Below are 19,057 nucleotides of genomic sequence, written 5' to 3'. Positions count from 1 at the left end.
AGAGGCCCTGGCATGCCCATTTTCTCTTTCCCTCATAAATAAATAAAATGATTTGAAATATAATAAAATAAATATTTTACAAAAAAATGGTGGACAGGATTTCTTAGGAATGACACCAAGGTTGTCCTTTGGCCAACACACACACACACACACACACACACACACACACACACACACAAAGATTGTGGAACTTTTGATAACATAGAGACACACATAGATTAAATTAGGCACCAGTATTAACTGTGATCAAAAATAGTTTAGGTTTATGCTTGAATTGTTGGCTCTTAGGAAGTGTTAAGAACTAGAGTGATCTCCTAGGGTGAATTTGGGCATGCCATCAAGATAAAACCATTCATCTACTTTACAGTAGGTGAATTTTATATATTTATATATTTTATAGTAATAATGTTTTTGAGTGCTAGAATTTTGTAATTTCTTTTACATGTGTTTGTGTGTATGTATGGAGGCCAGAGGACAACCTTACAAGTTATTCTAGAAATACTGACCACTTCTTCTTGAGAAAGGGCCACTCATTTCCCTGGAGCTCACCAGCTAGGCCTAACTGGCCACTGAAATCTGGGGATCCTCCCAACTCTGCCTCCCTAGGACAAGGATTAGAGGCACATGCCACCATGTCTGTAATTTTATGTGGGTATTGAGGGTTGAACTCTGATCCTTATGCTTACCTAGGTAAGCATTTTACTCTCTGAGCTACCCCCCAGCCCCAGAATTTATAGTTCTTAAGAATCAAAAACTTTATCTTTCTCAAATCAAAACATAAATTGTTTTCTCTTTTAGCGTGAGAATAAAATTGTGGAAAACATACTTTTATATCATAGAAGGTTGCTACTTGCAACCAACATCTGTATATCTAAGGAATTCTTAGTGCTCAATTTTTTCTGAAGGAACAGCAAAAATATTTCATGAAGATTTTAGTGAACTGATCATTGGACAATTCCATTCTGGCAAGTGTTTAAATGTAGACATTCATAGATAGTTTTATTATAACAATCAGCAAAGATTTGTCTTTTTCCATTTTATTTAATAAACTCAAAGAAAAAATTTATCACCTGATAAGTATCAGATCATAAAAAGGTAAATAAATACATTTTAATAATCTCAAAATTTACAAGCAACAGTAATGCACAAACCAGTACAGTAAGTATTTATCTGCACATTTTTGTGTTAATTAGGAAAAACTACATAACTCAAGTTTTCACAACTTCCCTTAAAATAATTTTTATTCCAAAGTGAATTTATTTATACAACTTACCTTAAAATAGTTTTCTCATTTTATTCTAAAAATGAATTATTTTTCAAATAAAAAGGTAAAGTCTAAAAATCAGTGCAGTTGGTCTGGTCGTGGATGGCAATCTGTGTAATCTGATGCCTTTGTTTTGCTGACTTGCAAGAAGTACAGAGCAGGGGCTGTGGTGTTTTATCCTCTACAACCCTGTGAGCTTCCAGATTCCAGAATCTTCTGTGGAATAAAAGAAGCCACTGCAAAGGCGGTAGCAAGCATGACATGACTGATAAAATGTACTGTATTTTTATTGAATATTTCCCCATCCAAGTGTGTCTTTTGAGAGAAAACCAAAAGCAAATTTTCACTTATGAAAATGTGTCCCTCTATATTATTACATACAGTAACACAGTAGTAGAAAACTCCATCACCCACACAGACATCAATGGAGATGAGGAATCTGGAAAGTAATCATTTGCTAGGAACAGATTTAAGAGAGGATCTCTACTCATTATCCCCAAAATAATACAAATAAGGTAGAAATTCATTTTGTGATGGTAGATTTCTACCTTGCTTCGATCTGAACAAACTACCCAGTTAGTCTTTGGTGGGCAATCATTATCTGGATTCTGGAGAGCGAGCGTTGCGTACTATAATTATTTTACTTAAACCACATGGTCATTCCTTGCAATTACCAAATAACCACTGCCTCTGCCTCATTATTATCTCCACTAAATGAATTCCACCCTCTGCTATTGAAGTGTGTGTATAAATCCTAATGAGACATACTTCCACTGGTAGCACATATTCAATTTGGGGTAATCTATGAAATTCAGTCTTGTTATTATAAACCTCTGATTAGAACTGCAGGTTTAATACAGATTATATAAATGTCATCATTCTGTGGCGTAAGTAGCCTACTGTTTATATTCCAAAAGCAATTAGACAGATAGTAGATAACATACCATATTTATGCTTAAAGCAATTCAAAACCTAGAAAGAGAATTGGAGTGCTTCCATTTAAACTAATTTCCCAAATGAATTGAAAGGTGTTCTATACAATGGTCATAGGAAACAAAAGGTTTATCGGTAACAACCTTAGAGAAAGAGAAATATAGAATAGTGAATAAAAACTGACAGAATCTTTCAATATTTGAGGATAAAAATGCTTAGGATTATGTTTTTACACAAGTATTACTGATATAATTAAAGGATAACTCATTATAAGAGGCAGTATTTGTATCTGGATATAAATTTAGTTAAAAACATAATTACAATTTACAAAAACTATAATTACAAATTACGAAAAAAATAGGCAGATTTTCTAAATTGACATTCTCTATGCATCTTGTTCCCTGTTGATTTTCCATTCCATTACAAAATTGAATATTAAAATTTCATAACTTTCAATACCAATTTCCACATTAAAGTTTATCAAAGTGATTTAAAACAGCCAACTAGAAAAAAAATACACCAAAAATAATATTTGCAGGCCTCTCATTGTGTAGAACAGCAAGACAGGGAAAGTAAAAGCACAATTAACTTTTTGGTAGGTCATGTGCCTCTGGATCCCAGGATTATGGAAATGCAGGTGAAAGTGATCTGAAAAGCATTTTGTTTTATGCAGATCAGCAGAGAAACAATCAAGGGAGCTCAGGTAAGCATCTAAGTACAAAAACAAAACAAAACAAGGTTCACTTCATCTTTTGTATCTGAACAAAAGTTCTGTCCTATTTCTTTAAGTAAGCAGGATCGGACCTTGATGGTCATTTATTCTCTCCAGCTAAAATTCACAACTATTATACAAATTAAATCTCTAATTGCAAAAGAGCATTCTTGTCCAGGGAGCCAGTGAACCACGATTAATGACCACCCTAAACTCCCTGCTGGGGTAGCAGCTGGCAGAGGAGGTTTCTGAGGAAAGAAGGGCACCCCCAGCCAGGCCCGCAGAGACAGCAGGAACAGGACAGCCAAGCGGGAGCTGCCCACAAAGGACAACTCTTTCCGACCCACTGAATTCACGTTTTAAAGCAGTCCTAACACTCTTCATGTTTTGAGACTTTGGACTCGTCTGCTTTGTGGAACTTTCTTTGTTGATGGACACGTATGGCTATGGCCGAGACGCAGAGCAAGATAAATATCACCACTGCTATCACGCCTGAGGAGAGGAAAGAAAAACACAAAGTCAGAATCCTAAGCCCTGGTTGGAGACTTTCCTGATGTCATGATTGATTGAGTTAGAATAAGCCAGCCATCTGCCGTATGCTACTGGAACTATGAGAACATGGGAATGTTAAGGCCATGTTGTATTATAAAATTTGGTGTACTTCTGAGTTACTACACCTTTTACATATGTCTGTTAGGATTTTTCTTTAAAGGCATATGACTGAATTTCAACAAATACTTTCAGATTTGAAAGTGTAAACATGGGTCTGGAGAGATGGCTCAGTGACCTAAGAGCTGGCCCTCAAGCATAAGGACCAGAGTCCAGATCCTAGGAAACTACATAAACGCCAGGTGGGTGTGTTGGTCTTCTTGTAATCCCAATGCTTCGGAGGTGGACATAGGGGTCCCTGGAACAAGTTGGCTAGTAAGGTTGGCTGAATAGATGACTTCTGTGCTCAGGTCCTATCTCAGTAAACAAGGTGGAAAGTGATCAAGGGAGCATTTGACATCAACCCCTGGCTTGTGCATGGACACACACACATACACCCCCCCCACACACACACACACACATGTGAACACCACTAAATAGCCCCGAAGTGCAAACATCCACAAGTCTCCAAGACCATGTGTATCCTTCAACTAACTGAAGGGACATTTTAAATTATTTTAAAAATAGGTGCTGGGGAGATGGATCAGCAGTTAAAAGCCTCTTGCTTGCTGCTGACCTGAATTTAACTTCCTAGCACCCACAATAAAGCCTGATGCAAAGAGGCATGTATATACGTGATGGGGGGCAGAGCCGGGAGAGCGGGAAGAGCACCGCTAGCTAGCCGGTGCTCATTTGCATCGGGAAGAGACCCTGTGTTAAGCAAGGAGGAGGAAGCACACAGGCACCTGTTGGCCTCTGACCTCCACAGACATGGAGGAACTTGCACTCCCTTACACAAACACATACCTGCAAATTATAAAAATTAAAGTGCTGAAGACTTAGTATTACCATAGAAAAATGTTACTGCCAGTAAAGCTAAATGGGTACATCATCTATGAAAATTGTTTTAAATAACTCCACGATAATAGATGTTCGAACTGCAGTAGCAGAGCACATATGTAAGCAATCCTTAATACCTAAAATATTACAAGGGCATTTATTAAGATTTTGTCCAATGGGGATTGTTTGAAAGAATCGGGTGCAAATGTTCTAAAATCTTGACTGTCCTGGAGATGCTGTGACACTTAACGCTGGATACATACTGAATCAGTGAAGTGGGACATCAGTGGCTGGCCTGAGTGCCTGCACCAAAGTTTTGTGAACTGATTCACAGCCAGTAAGCTAAAGCAGACAGCCCTGCCCCAGAAGGCCGACTGTTCAGAACATGTGTGAAGAAGGAAAGCGTACACACAAGGACAAGCTCCACTGTCCATGTGACACACTTAATTTACAAAGGGACTCCAGTTAGTGACTGTTAGAAAACGAAAACTGTCCCTGGTGTGGCAGTGCAGGCCTGTGGTCCCAGCATTTGGTAGCTGAGACAGGAAGATCACAGTGGCTACAGAGTCAGAGCCTTGTCTGAAAACATAAATAAAATAAAAATTAAATTAAGGGGCTGGAGAGATGGCTTAGTGGTTAAGACGTTTGCCTGCAAAGCCAAAGAATCCCAGTTCAATTCTCCAGGACCCACGTAAGCCAGATGCACAAGGGGGCACAAGCATCTGTAGTTCGTTTGCTGTGGCTGGAGGACATGGAGCGCCCATATTCTCCCGCCCCCCTCTCCCCCTGTCTTTGTCTCTCTCAAATAAATAATTAAAATATATTTTTAAAAAATTAAATTAAGAAACCACAGAGATGCCTTCTAAACACAGCCTCTTTATCTCCCTCAGGGCCCAAAGCGAGAGCAAGATCACTGCTAGGACTCATGTTTAACAGCTACAAATCCCTGCACTCAGTCAGTTAATCTTATTAATGATGTTTGACTCAAAGAAATAATTTTCTGAAGATAAGATCTTGTGTTCCTTATCAATTTTCCAGCTCTTGTCAGCCCAGGTACTAATACAACGCTGTGCAAACACTGGCAGGACTTGGGAACCTGTGTTGAAAATGTTATTTTCATGTTCAAATAATGTCTGCATTGCAATAAAGTCTTCTCCAAAGAAAATCCGGATTCATAAAGGAATATACTTGATTTAAAATCCAACAAAAGTACTTCTGAATATGCGTTATGGGCTGATGACATTCTCAAAGAAAATTTAAGAGTTTTTGTTCATCAGATCATGTAATTTTTACTAAACATATATATTTATTTGTAAGGAGCAAGAGAAGAGAAGAGAAGTAAAGGAAAAAAAGAGAGAGAGAAGTGAAGCAACACTTTGTGCATGTGGCTTCACATGAGTACTGAGGAGTTGAACCCAGGCTGTCAGACTTTGCAAGCAAGTGTCTTAACCACTGAGCCAGTCAGATCATGTATTTTTTCTCCATACTTTACTGAGTTCCAAGAAAAAATTAATTGAGAAGTGGGGATGTTACTCTGGGTAGGGTGCCTGCCCTCAGCTCCTTCCTCAGCACTGCATAAACTGGGTGTGGTAATGCACACCTGTCATCCCAGTGCTCAGGAGACAGAGGCAAGAGGATGAGAAGTTCAAGATCATTCTTGGCTACATAGTAAGTTCAAGACCAGCCTGGACTACATGGGACTGTCTCAATTAAAAAGAGGGGCTGGAAAGATGGCTTAGCAGTTAAGCACTTGCCTGTGAAGCCTAAGGACTCCAGCTCCATTCCCCAGTACCCACGTAAGCCAGATGCACAAGATGGCTCATGCATCTGTAGTTGTTTACAGTGGCTGGAGGCCCTGATGTGCCCATTCTCTCTCTCTCTCTCTCTCTCTCTCTCTCTCTTTCTCTCTCTCGGCCTCTTTCTGTCTCTGTCTGTTGCTCTCAAATAATAAATAAATGAATAAACAAAAAAGAGGGCTGGATCGATGGCTTAGCAGCTAAGGAGCTTGCCTGTGAAACCTAGGGACCCAGGTTCGATTACCTAGTACCCACATAAAGTCAGATGCACAAGGTGGCACATGCGTTTGGACTTTGTTTGCAGTGGCTGGAGGCTCTGGTGCACTCATTCTTTGTCTGTTTCTCTTTCTCTCTCATCTGCCTCCTCCTCATTCAAATAAATAAAACTAAGTAAAATAAAAACCAAAGAGGGCTGGCAATGTAGTTCAGCATACTATGTGCAAGGCTCTGGGTTATAATCCATCTCTAGCATTGCAACACTTGCACATGCACTCACACACACGTGCACACATACCCACAGACTAACAGCCTATCTGATGAAATCTTTCTGATGTATAATTAAAAGTGAAATGCGGAGCTGAGATGGCCCTGTGGATAAAGTGCTTGCCATGCAAGTATGAGCACCTGTGTTCGATCCTCAACACCCATGTAAATGCCAGATGGGTGTGGTGTCCCTCCCACACTCAAGAGACACAGACAGGGAATACAGGAGACAAGCTTGTTGGCTAGATTAGCTAAATCAACAAGCTCTGGGTGCAACCATGATACCATGTCTCAACGAGTAAACAGTCATCAAAAAAGACACACATCAACCTCTGGCCTCCACACATATATATCACACACATGTGCTCACCTGCACACAAATACAGCCAAGCACATGCAAGCACATCACACACATACCATGTACAAACTTGTGAATGTGCATAATGAAACTGACTTGAACGTTTTAAAAATTGCACTGTAAATGATGCTATTTATACATGCATTTAATTTTCAAGTGAAATATTATTAAGGAAGCTATTCTAATAATGCATATTGATATTCAATAAAAGCATCAAGACATGTGTTCTGGTCATTAGCTTAGCTTAGGTTTCCATTGCTTTGAACTTAATTATTTGTAGCTCTGTTCAAAGAGCCAGTCACTCGCCTGTCTTTACAGATATTTCTCGTATTCTAGCTAATACAGATGTTTTCAAATGAAGAACTCACAATTTTTAGCGCCTTTTGAAAAACTATGTATTTTGTGGAATTGTGAAGCTAAGCATCTCCAGGTAGGCAGAAATGAGTAAACACTAACTCAGGAGAACAGTACTTGTTCTAAAGCACCGCTTTCACCACTGCGCGCTGGTCCCTTGGAAAGCGTGCTCTAGTAACTAACTCGCTGTCTGTCCCTCGTGTTCGTGGTAGGAACGCGGAGACGACGGCCACGGACGGCCCCGTTACCTCCGATCACCCTGGAGTCACTCCCTTCAGCATTCAGCAGGGGCTCTCCCTCATCCGCCGATCCCGAGTGACCTGCGGTGGAGAAGGGGAGAGTGGCAGAGAGCAGCCGCACCCAGAGCCGGCGGTCGCGGCCGGGTGGAGTGGGGGACGGCGGGCCACGCACCTGCGCCCTCCGCGAGCCGGGGAGCCAGTTCCCGCGCCGCGGAGCCCAGGCCCGGCCCCGCCGCGCAGCGGGACGCGGGGAGCACGCGGCCGCGGACGGTGACCCGGGTCGGCCCGGGGCGCAGCGCCGCCTTCAGCGGAGCCGCCAGGCCGAAGCGCACAGCCGACAGGCAGCCGGTGAAGCCGTGGGCCGCGGCGCGCCGCGTGTCGGGGTCCGCGTCCAGGGGCTCTGCGGGCAGAGAGGGGACACGGTCAGGACGCCCAGCCCGCATCCTCCTGTCGTGGAGCGCTGCCTCCAGACTGGCCCCACTCCTTTCGTAGCTGAAAATGACCCTGAAGCCCTGATCCTCCTGCCTCCACCTCCCGAGGGCTGGCATATAGACAAGTGCCATCTCGCCTGGTGTGAAAGTCATTGATCTGAATTCATTTATTTTTTTTAAAAACCAGACCATTAAAATATACTTTGGGACTCAAGGGCAACAATCCAAGAAATGCTAGTTATGTGACTCCTGTAGATGAGGACTGAGGTTTAGAAATTTTTTCATTTGTTTTTGCTTATTTTATTCAAAATAACTATGTTAACAATGTTTATAGATTTATGAATTTTATGTTCTCTTAATTTGGACATTTTATCACCAGAAGATGTCTAATTTTAGCTACTCATATGCTTCTAATCTTAAACTCCATCTGGTGTGATAGTAACAGTACATTTCTTTGACTCTTTCTTTTTGAGGCAGGATCTCAAAACTGGCCTTAAAGTCAACATGATCCTCCTACTTCAACCTCCCTCCTGAGTGATGGGATTAAAGGTGTGTACCACCATGCTCAGCATAACATTTCATTTCTTGAATGTGTCAGCATATATGGCTTGATACTCTTGGCATACCTTTTCTTTTCAAATACTGCAAGAGAATTTACTTACTTTTAAAATCTATTATGACTAGTCATTCACATTTAGAGTAAAGGCATCTGACATGATACAAGATGACTTTACATCAAATACTTTTATTTTCAGGCAAGTCATATATTTCTAGTGGAGATTTTTCCTTACAAATGCTGAATTAAACAATCCTTTAGTTTGGAAGTGATAAAACAGAACAGAGCTCTGAACTAAAAAAATGATCCAACAAAGACTTTTGTTTAAAGTGAAAAACACTGCAAGAAAGGAATTGCTTTGATGAGCCTGAGTTTATGCAATGAATCACACATTGGTTGAACCAGGAGCCGAAGCTTTACCAATGCTATGAGGAACTGATTCTTAACAGAACAGTCAGGAAAAGTCACCTTTCTGCTTCCCTATCAGCACAACAAAACTCTTCATTTTTGCTCTTCCGAGCTGATGATCTGCAATAAAAATGCAGGCCTGGGAGTGGAAGGATGGGTTAGGGGTTAAAGCGCTTGCCTGCAAAGCCAAAGGACCCAGGTTCGATTCCCCAGGACCTATGTCAGCCACATGCACAAGGGGGCGGACACGTCTGGAGTTCATTTCCAGTGGCTGGATGCCCTGGTGCACCCATTCTCTTACATAAATAAATAATTTTTTTGAAATCTTCTTTTAAAAATGTAGGCCGGCTTGTCCTCTTGGCTGTGAGCTTTCTCTGCCTCTCATGGTCCTGAACCCAGGACCTTTCCAATTCTTTGTCCTCTTTTTATTCTGAAATCTATGTAACTCTGATTGAATTTATGTTTGCATAAATGTCTTATTATGGTTGCTGCTATGCTTTAAGAGGAAGGAAAGACCATGTCCCCCCACCTCCAGTGGGGTTCTCATTATGGAGTTTGAGAGATTAGCACATGAGGGAAAAATTGGGAGGTAGGGCCACTTTCCCAGTGTACATGGCTGGACTAAAATAAAAAGTTGATAAGACAGTGAGGCAATCTTTAATAATATGCAATAGGGCAGACATGAGCCAAGGCAGATATTAAGACTAAATAAAATTAAAAATTAACTCCCTAAGCTTCACTTGCCACATTGAAAGTATTTAGATACCATATGTGTCTAGCGACTGTGATAAGGGATATGCTCATCCTCACACAGTTCCAGTGGTCAGCATCAGCCAAGATAATTTACAAATTCAAAAATCTGAAACCACACATCATTGTTGCTGACGCCTACTACATGGATTACATTAGAAAAAAAATCTCAGTTTTCAGCTGAAGAAAAAATTGGAAACAATTTGGTCTAGCCTCCTTTTGTTGTTGTTGTTTCTGCACAGTAGGGTCTCCCTCTAGCCAAGGCTAACCTGGCATGTATATTGTATTCCCATGGTAGCCAACTCACAGCAATCCTCTGCCTCCCAAGTGCTGAGATTAAAGGTGTGCACCACAATGCTTGGCTTAGTCTCCTTATTTTATGGTGCTATCAAGAAGGGTTAATTTACAAATTAATCTTTGATCCTTAAGTGTAAAAACCTCATATCCTATTAACATTTTTTAAAGACTTCTTGTGTGTTTTTGCTCTACGATATTGGGAGCAGAGAGCTCTCATGAGATCTGAGTGTCTCTATGCTTTTGCCAGGTAAACCAAGAAATGCAGGACTTAAGAGCACGTCTCCCACACCCTTTCTCAAGTATGTGTGTGAGGGAAACACTCTGAAGGGAGGAGGTCATCTTTCCTCCTAGGTTGGTAAGCCAGTTTATGCTTGTTACAAAATCTATGACTTCCCCGAGCTGTGTGCTCCTCGGCAGCAAAACAAGCCCACCCCAGGCTCAGCACTCTTCTGCGCCTGCCGTTGTCCCTGTAAGATTCAAGCACTTAGAAGGAAATCATACAAATGTCACATGTTCATGAGGCCCATGTGACATAACTAAGTGTCCTTTATCTGTGACCCAAGTGTCTTATGTCCTCTGTCAGCACCCATAAATCAAGTACAGGCTGACTTGGCTTAGAAAAGGTAAGAATCAAATTCCAGCTTCAAAATATAAAAATCTTTTTTAAATTAGGCAAGTACTATAAGAGAAAGGTAATGGAAAATATATACATTAATTGAATTTTACATACATCTTTTGGGATATCACTTCATCTCAAAAAGCCATTTCCAGAAATGCCCAATGACCAAAATTATTTGGTATTTTCACATAAGTGTAGTTAAACTAATATGCGAGTATTTACAAAGCATTGCTTCATTTTCTGAAAGAAGACTTATCTTCACATTCTATGCCTTCTGTTTTGTTTTGGTACATTTTGAAGTTCATGGTTATAAAGAGACAAAAGAAAAAAATCTAAATAATAATAATGGCAAGATAAAGAAATACAAACAAAATGACAAGGTCATCTTTTTAGTGATTAGAGCATTATACTGTTCATGCTCCTGTCAGGCCACTGGGCTGAGTTGAGACCTTGGATGGGTGTGGCTAGCAGTATCAGGAAACAATGCAAATGGCACATGATTTTGAGGCTCGTGTGACATGAGTAATACAGTGCTTCTTCTTTGAACCAGGAGTCTTATCTGCCAGCACTCATAAATCAAGTACAGGCTGACTTATTATAAACATGTAACATGTAGTAAAGGAGGCAGGTACCTCCACAGAAAGATAATGGAAGGTGCATACATCAATTGAACTTTACATACATCTTCTGTGACACCTTCTAACTTGGCTTTTGAACTTAAATTTTTAAATTGTAAGTTTTATGCCTTTGAACACATTTTTCTCACATCAGAACGTTAATGTCTTCAACTGTATGTACTTATTTATTTGGAGGGAAAACAAGAATTTATACAATGAACATTTTTATATCAATTTCTCTAACAACTTACATAATACAGTTCATTTTCTTTCCTGATTAATTTAAAAATATATTCCTCCCTAGAAAGATTTTATTTTTCTTAGCTACCATGTCGTTAACTTTTAAAAATTAGGCTCAGGTTTAAAAATGCTCCCATTAATATAATGAACAATTACTACATCTTTTTCTTGGTGTGTGCATGTACATGTGTGCATGAGTGTGGGCGTGTGCTATGGCACACGTGTAGAGGTCTGAGGGCAACTTTGTGTATCAGTCCTCTCCTTCCACATCCTTTGAGGAAGGGTCTCTTGTTCATTGCTGCCTATGCCAGCCTAGCTGGCTCACAAGCTTCAGGGCAGTTATCCTGCCTCCACTTCCTTCCTACTCTGGTGAGCTGGGAATACAGTTGTTAGTGCTCCAGTGTTCATCTTTATGTGGGTTCTGGGATCTGAACTCAGGTACTCATACTTGCATGACAAGCACTTTATCCACTAAGCCATCACTCCAGACCCAGTTATTCCTCAGGATCTGTGCCTTGCCTGACCTGTTTGGAGTCATCAAAGATGAAACATGAGGTCAAGTAGGCCTTGAGCACTGTTCAAACTGTATTCTCCTGCTTAAGGAGATGCATATCTTTTCCCCATGATCAGCTCAAAGGTAGTGTTTTCCCTGGATGGCGCTTCCTGGAGCTGCTGCTGAGATTGTGTACTTTGGTAACATTCACTTTTCAAGAAGTATTACAGAAAGAGCATGCCTCATTATGCAAGGCTGCTAAGTGAGCAGGTAAGTAAGTGCCAGGTAGCTTTCAAGGATGACTGCTCATCTTCCAGACAGCACTTGCTCATGATTACATGTGCACTCAAACACATGTACAATTTGTACCTTGATTGTCACTCACTGTGAAATTATTATTAAAATAAGACAAGGAGCTTCTTTCAGCATAATGAATACTTCCAGAGCTTGTGACACGACACTTAGAATTTGATGTGTTCAGGGTGAGGGGAGATTTTCCTTCCACTTACCTAAAATCTTTCCCAGTATGAGCGATTTGACAGCATTGAATTCTGTCCCCGAGGATAAGATGACTTGTCCCCTTGCACTCTGGTTAACCTATAAAAAGTCCCATGAGAGCCAACAGCAGAAGAAGGGGCAGTTTTAATGATAAGTAAGCAGGAAGAGAATAGGAAGCAAATGATGCAAATAAATCACTTGTAAGTGCTACAAAGAAGTGTTAATAAATCACCTTCAGTATTCAGTAGGGGAGGGGCAAGGCTATCCTTTACAGCCTCACACTCTCCCAGAGTTGACTCCCAACCCACTCTTGGCTCTTCCTCATGTGCATCTGTAATCGGTAGATTCCACAAAAGAATGGAATAGGTTGTCTTAAACTTTAAACTTACTCTCTGGAAAGAACTAGACATATGAAGCCAAAACTATGAAGTTTTAAGCCGGGCATGGGGCACACACCTGTAATCCCAGCACCTGGGAGGCAGAGGTAGGAAGATTGCTAAGAGTTCAAGGCCACCCTGACACTACAGAGTGAATTCCAGGTCAGCCTGAGTTAGAGTGAGACCCTACCTCAAAATACCAAAAAAAAAAAAAAGTTTTATGATTAGACTTAAGTACATATTTTCATTCAAATGCCAGTGACAATCACCTTACTTTTTTCTGATCCAGGTCTCTATTCTCATTTATCCCCATTTTAAGGAGTATGTGGTGTGAATCACCTTACTTTTTTCTGATCCAGGTCTCTTTTCTCATTTATCCCCATTTTAAGGAGTATGTGGTGTGAATCACCTTACTTTTTTCTGATCCAGGTCTCTTTTCTTACTTATCCCCATTTTAATGAATATCTGGTGTGCTTTCTAACCTTATGTTTAAATTGCTGTGGTATGGTTTTTGATTTCATAATCATATGAAGACAAATTCTCACTGAAGTGCTAACAAATTCCACCTGCAGTCACCATGATAAACTAGACGTTTCTTTATTGAATAAAATAAAACAAGTGAGAACATCTTGACATTTAAAAAGGCCAAAGAGTAATAATGAGTTTGACAGACTCATCGGTAAATAAATACCCACTTCCCCTCCCCATACCTCCCTATAGCCTATGTACTTGGGAAAAGGACACAGAACGTACTGCTCTGGTTAATGCTTAGTAATGTTCTTTTGCATTCTGGAATATTCCCAGGCTCCTACAGCAGTCATTTGGACTTGGGGGTTTGTGGCAGTACCTCTATGGAGAGCAGTGCTGCTTCTCTGCTAATCAGCAGTTGGTGGAAGTGTCCATCTGCCAGGTTTCTCAGGTTGAAGTTAAAAACATCTGGATCTTGCTGTCTGTCCAGCTTGTACCTAACCTGCAAACTTCCTAAAGAGAAAAATAACATGTTTGTAAACTAAATTGGTATTTTACAGAACTCCCAATGTAGTCTCGGGAGTGCTTTCATTATTATTCATTGAGGGTTCTTTGGAATCTACTTAGCAGTGACTTGGAATTACCCAACAGTACCACCATGAAATACACATCATTGCTTCTGTCTATTCCAGTGCCAAACTCTAAGTCCAATTATGTTATATTTAAAAGTCAAAGCCAAATGCATTGGTAATAAGCAGTTTTCCAAGTGTTTCTTAAGAAAGAGGTTTAAGTCATATACCTGAAAATTCAGAATTCAGATCTAAATTCTGATCTGCTGTCTCCTCTATGAGATAATAAATATCTGTGTGATATCATATGATTATTCACCTATAATTCCAACTTGAATAAAACATACTTATTTAAAATTCCTTTTATGACCACTTTTTTAATTAATTATTTATTTGAGAGCGACAGACACAGAGAGAAAGACAGATAGAGGGAGAGAGAGAGAATGGGCGCGCCAGGGCTTCCAGCCTCTGCAAACGAACTCCAGACGCGTGCGCCCCCTTGTGCATCTGGCTAACGTGGGACCTGGGGAACTGAGCCTCGAACCAAGGTCCTTAGGCTTCACAGGCAAGCATTTAACTGCTAAGCCATCTCTCCAGCCCTTTATGACCATTTTTGAAGTCTCTTTTCATAATCAAAAACAGGGAAGGAAAAGATTTTTTCGAGGACAAGGCTTCTGGGGCATTTGTATATCCTAACACCCTACTGCTGTTTGTCCATCATAGGTCCACATGAATTGCTGTGGCTCTCTTACAGCTTATTCTAAGATCTTTATTTCCTTAATAAAAAGGTCCTGATTTGATATTTAAAAACCTTAAAGGCCTATTGTTTTAAAGGCCTATTGTTCATCTTATGCAAGCCTTAGAATGCCCAAATGCCACTGAGTGAGGGGCTGTCACTTCATTTTTCTCCTTGTGTGGGTGTGATCTGGCAGTTGTATTTATCAGTTGCTTATATAGTAATTGGCTTTTATATAGTTTTACTATATCATCCACACTAATGCTCCCCTAATTAGAACGAACAAAGGGATGAATAGCCAATACCCAAATATCGTATTTCAGAATAAACTACAAAGCAGAGTTACAGTGTGCACTATTAGACAGTCTATTAGTAAGCATATTTTCATATCAAATATTTGTAATTATGAAAGCATCTTAATTTAATCCTGAAATGGTGACGTTTATGATAACTATCATAGGTCGTACTGAAATACCAAAGATACTGAAAGTTGTTATTTTCTCACTGTAGTTTGGAGGCCAAAAAGACCCATGTCGCTACAATCCTATTTTTTCTAATTAGTGCTTTGTTTTGTTTGGTTCTGTTGTTTGCTTGTTTTGTTCACTCAGAAGTTACTCACCATTGTTGGCCAGGATTACTGAAAAGTATTCCTCGTAGAAAGAGCTCACGTAAAGCAGTAAGCTGGGAGCTCGCGTGGTCCGGAAGCTCAGTGTGGTGGTTTCTCTGCTCAGTGTCACATCCCCGTGTAACGAAGAAGCCAGAGTACTAGTATTTTCACTTAGGGCAGAATGTTCTTGAAAATTATAGGTCACTGAGGAGCCAGTTTCAAAATATGCAGAGATCTCTGGAATAGAAAACACATTTTTGTTCCAGTAACAAAAAGGAAGTAAATAGAATCTCACTTAAAGTATATTTAAAGAATGATTCAAATCCTTAAGTATCCTGAGAGATTAGTGAAACGTTTTCCTGTTTTGATTTTTTTAACCTTTCAAATGTTGTTTCTTAAGAAAGTAAAGTTGAAAAAAGTAATAATTTTTGATATATTAAAAATTGAAAATTGAGTAACATCTAGTAGAAATTTCATTTAATTCTCCAAATTTTATGAATGTTACAGTTATATAAGATTAGTTTTCATATTGAAATACATAGTTTAAAAGTCTAACTCTTTTCTAAAAGATTCATTTTTTGACCGTTTTACTAAAATATAATCCATATGCTATAAAATAGACAAAACTTCCATGTTTCTTAGGATTACAATCAAGTTCAGAACATTTTGATCAGCCCTCTCCCTGTCTCCTGTAACACCGCCATGCCGTATGTAAGTTACCGTGTTTTCAGCCCAACACCTCAGCCCAGGCCCATCTGAGGATCAGATTAGTAGAAGGACACAATGTATCTATTGTGATTAACTTCTTTCATGCTATATTTTTCAAGATTCACTCATTTTGTAGCATTTATCAGTATTTTATTCATTTTCATTGATGACATTTCATGGTATGGATACGATCCATGTTGTTAATCAGTTTATCAGTTGATGGATATTTGGGGCATTTCTAGTGTTTGGCTATTAGAAGTAAAGTTACTGTGAATACTCATGTATAAGTTTTTGTGTGAAAATATTTTTTATCTCATATATAGCAATAAAATTGTTCAGTCCACAAAGACTCAATGTATTATCTTAGTGGGCCACCTGGCTCCCAGAGGTTCTGCTCAGAGCTTAACGCTGTTTGAGGTCTGAAGTCTTCTGTTTTTCCCTTATCAATAGTGTTAGATATCTCAAGTCTTCTATTAGTAAAACAGATGAGACCTGGCAAGCAGAGCTTCCTACTTACCATGCCTTTCTTCCCATGTCGTTACAGTTTATCCCTATCTTTTTGTCCTGCTCACTCAGGACCCCTGTCTGTCTGTTGATTGTTCTGAAAAGTTTAGCACTAGGTCAGGTGACCCCTGGGCTTGTGTCTGTTCCCAATGCTCACACCTGTTGATCTAGGCATACCTTTCCTTGACCTTGACCTATCATTTATGGCCTTGCAGTGCCTGTGGAAGTGCACCACCACCAGACATGTTCAATTTGCTAGACTTCCCTTAAGCTGCCCCCAGTCAGTGACTTTAAAATGGTGCCTTTATTACTTCCTACAGTCCAATGGCAAGCCCTTTGTTCATGACTGCACAGTGATTATTAATACCCCCACAATACCTTCACTGTTATGAGCCCATAAACAATGTGACACAGAGGTCTGAGGAGGACAAAAGAATGACACAACAGACCAGAGGAAGGACTACCTTGAAAGGGGAAGGTTTCCAGTGGAAAGATGGTGGCAGGAAAGAGGGGACAAAAGAGATCAAAGAGGATAATGTGAAAGGAACATGCCCGAATTACAAATTGTTCCTTTTCTAAAGCTTTCAAAAATATTTTTTAAAATAGCTTGGGTTTGAAATATCAGTCTTTGGGAGCCAAAGGATATGGATGTTAAATTTGTGTTTTTTTGTTTTTTTTTTTTTTTAAAAAGGCTATAATAAATAAATAAACTTTGGAGAAAAAAAAATTGTTCAGTCTACTGATGACTGCATCATGAACATTTTCAGGAACTATCAACTTTTCTGTCAGTGCTGGGAATTGAACCCAGGGCCTTGCGCACACGAGATGAGCACTCTGCTACTAAAGTTCCATCCCCAGCCTTCACGTCTTTTGTTTTTTCCAAAATAGCTGAACAATTTTAGATTCTCAACAGGAAATTATGGAAGTTTTGATATCTCCATAGCCTCACCAACAGTTATTATTTTTCTTATAAATTGTACTTATTCTATAATTATGGTTGGTACTAATTGAAGATTTCAAAATAGTGAGTGCAGAGAAATTTTAATGTTTCCAATACAAAGTCATTACATATGTTTGAGGAGACAAATATGCTATCTGACCTGATCGGACCATGACATATTATGTAATATGCTAAAACATCACATCGTATCTCACAAATATGTACATATAATTGCTATGCCAATTAAAATCTACATATATAAAAATTTCTGCTGAGTATAAAGTTGTATTTTATGATGGCTTTGTTTTATATTTGTCTACTATTAACATTACCAAACATATTTTCATGTTTATTTTATATATGCATATGCTGAAGAAAATCTTACTTATAAGTTTTGACCATTATTCATTGGGTATTTGTCTTTTTTTTTTTTTTAATTGGTAGAGCTCTTCAAATGTGTTGGTTTCTAGACTTCTGCAAGATAAATAATGTAGCTTGGAGTAGTGATACATACCTATAATCCCAGCATTCAAGAGGTTGAGACAAGAAGATTGCCATGAGTTTAAGGCCAGCCTGGGCTACATAAGACCCTGTCTCAAAGAAAAACAACAACACAAAAGTAGATGATTTGCATACACTTTCTTTGATTATTTGGCTTGTCTTTCCATTTTCTTGATGGAGCCTTTTGAGTGACAAACTTTTTAATCATTCTTTCTACTTGCTCGGGCACCATTTGTTAGATTAAAGGGCCTTCCTTCAGTAGCACCTCAGATTCCATTCTTCATGAAAGAGAAGTGTTATGATTCTGTCTAGTGATTTTGTTGCTCATTTGAGATGATCACATTTTTGTCTTGTGTGCTATTGAGAAGTCGTGCTTTATTAATTAATCTTCAGCTATTAATCCAGCTTTCAGTTTCTGGGAGATCGCCACTTTGTCTAGGCCTATAATGATTTTACTTGTGATTGTATTTGGCTTGGCAGTATTTTGTTGAGGGTTTTTGCATCCAAGCACTTACATTAGTTTGCAGTTTTCTTTTGATGTCTAGTTTTTATATCAGGGATATAAGGGCTTTACATAAGTTGGAAATGCTTCTCTTTTAGGTTGTTTTGAAGACCTGATACTATTTTTTCAATTAAATGTTTATATACATAACCAGTGAAACTATCTAGCTGAGGTTTTAATTGCACAATTGTTCTAAAATAAATATATTATTTTCTTTGCAGCAGTGCTATTCAAATTTCTCTTCCTTCTATCAATTTTGGTAGTTTGTATCTTTCTAGAAATTTATGTTCTCTAAGTTTAATTTTTTGACATACATGGTTCATCATGGTATTCCCTCACAATCCATGTAATTTTGGTAAGGCCAGTAGTAATGTCTCCTCACCTGTTATTATTTGGGGATCTACTCCTTCAATATCAGAATTAAGAATTTTCCATTTTTTTAATTTGGGGATGTATGTGTGTATGGGTATATACATGCCACAGCACATGTATGGAGGTCAAAGAATAACTTTGGACTATTGGTCCTCACCTTGCACCTCAGTTGAGGCAGGGTCTGTCATTCCCAGTATTGTTCACAGATCTCTACTCCAGGCTAGCTGGCCTGCAAGT

The 19,057-nt window shown here is 39.3% G+C and overlaps 1 protein-coding gene across 1 annotated transcript in view; it reads right to left on the bottom strand.

Annotated features, from left to right (window-relative positions):
* Window positions 1-1,126: 1,126 nt before the first annotated feature.
* The window catches only part of LOC101596216 (contactin-associated protein-like 3), a 246,774-nt gene continuing 228,843 nt past the window's right edge, over window positions 1,127-19,057 (bottom strand). Inside the window, exons 19-24 of the mRNA XM_045144614.1 lie at window positions 15,306-15,530; window positions 13,761-13,894; window positions 12,548-12,635; window positions 7,800-8,027; window positions 7,637-7,708; window positions 1,127-3,401 (exon numbers count right to left, since the gene is read on the bottom strand). Coding sequence (XP_045000549.1) covers window positions 3,280-3,401; window positions 7,637-7,708; window positions 7,800-8,027; window positions 12,548-12,635; window positions 13,761-13,894; window positions 15,306-15,530 — 869 coding nt within the window. The 3' untranslated portion in view covers window positions 1,127-3,279. The remainder of the gene's footprint in view (window positions 3,402-7,636; window positions 7,709-7,799; window positions 8,028-12,547; window positions 12,636-13,760; window positions 13,895-15,305; window positions 15,531-19,057) is intronic.

Source organism: Jaculus jaculus, chromosome 2 (genome assembly GCF_020740685.1).
Source record: "Jaculus jaculus isolate mJacJac1 chromosome 2, mJacJac1.mat.Y.cur, whole genome shotgun sequence".
Classification (NCBI taxonomy): domain Eukaryota; kingdom Metazoa; phylum Chordata; class Mammalia; order Rodentia; family Dipodidae; genus Jaculus; species Jaculus jaculus.
This window is presented reverse-complemented; position numbering and strand designations above follow the sequence as displayed.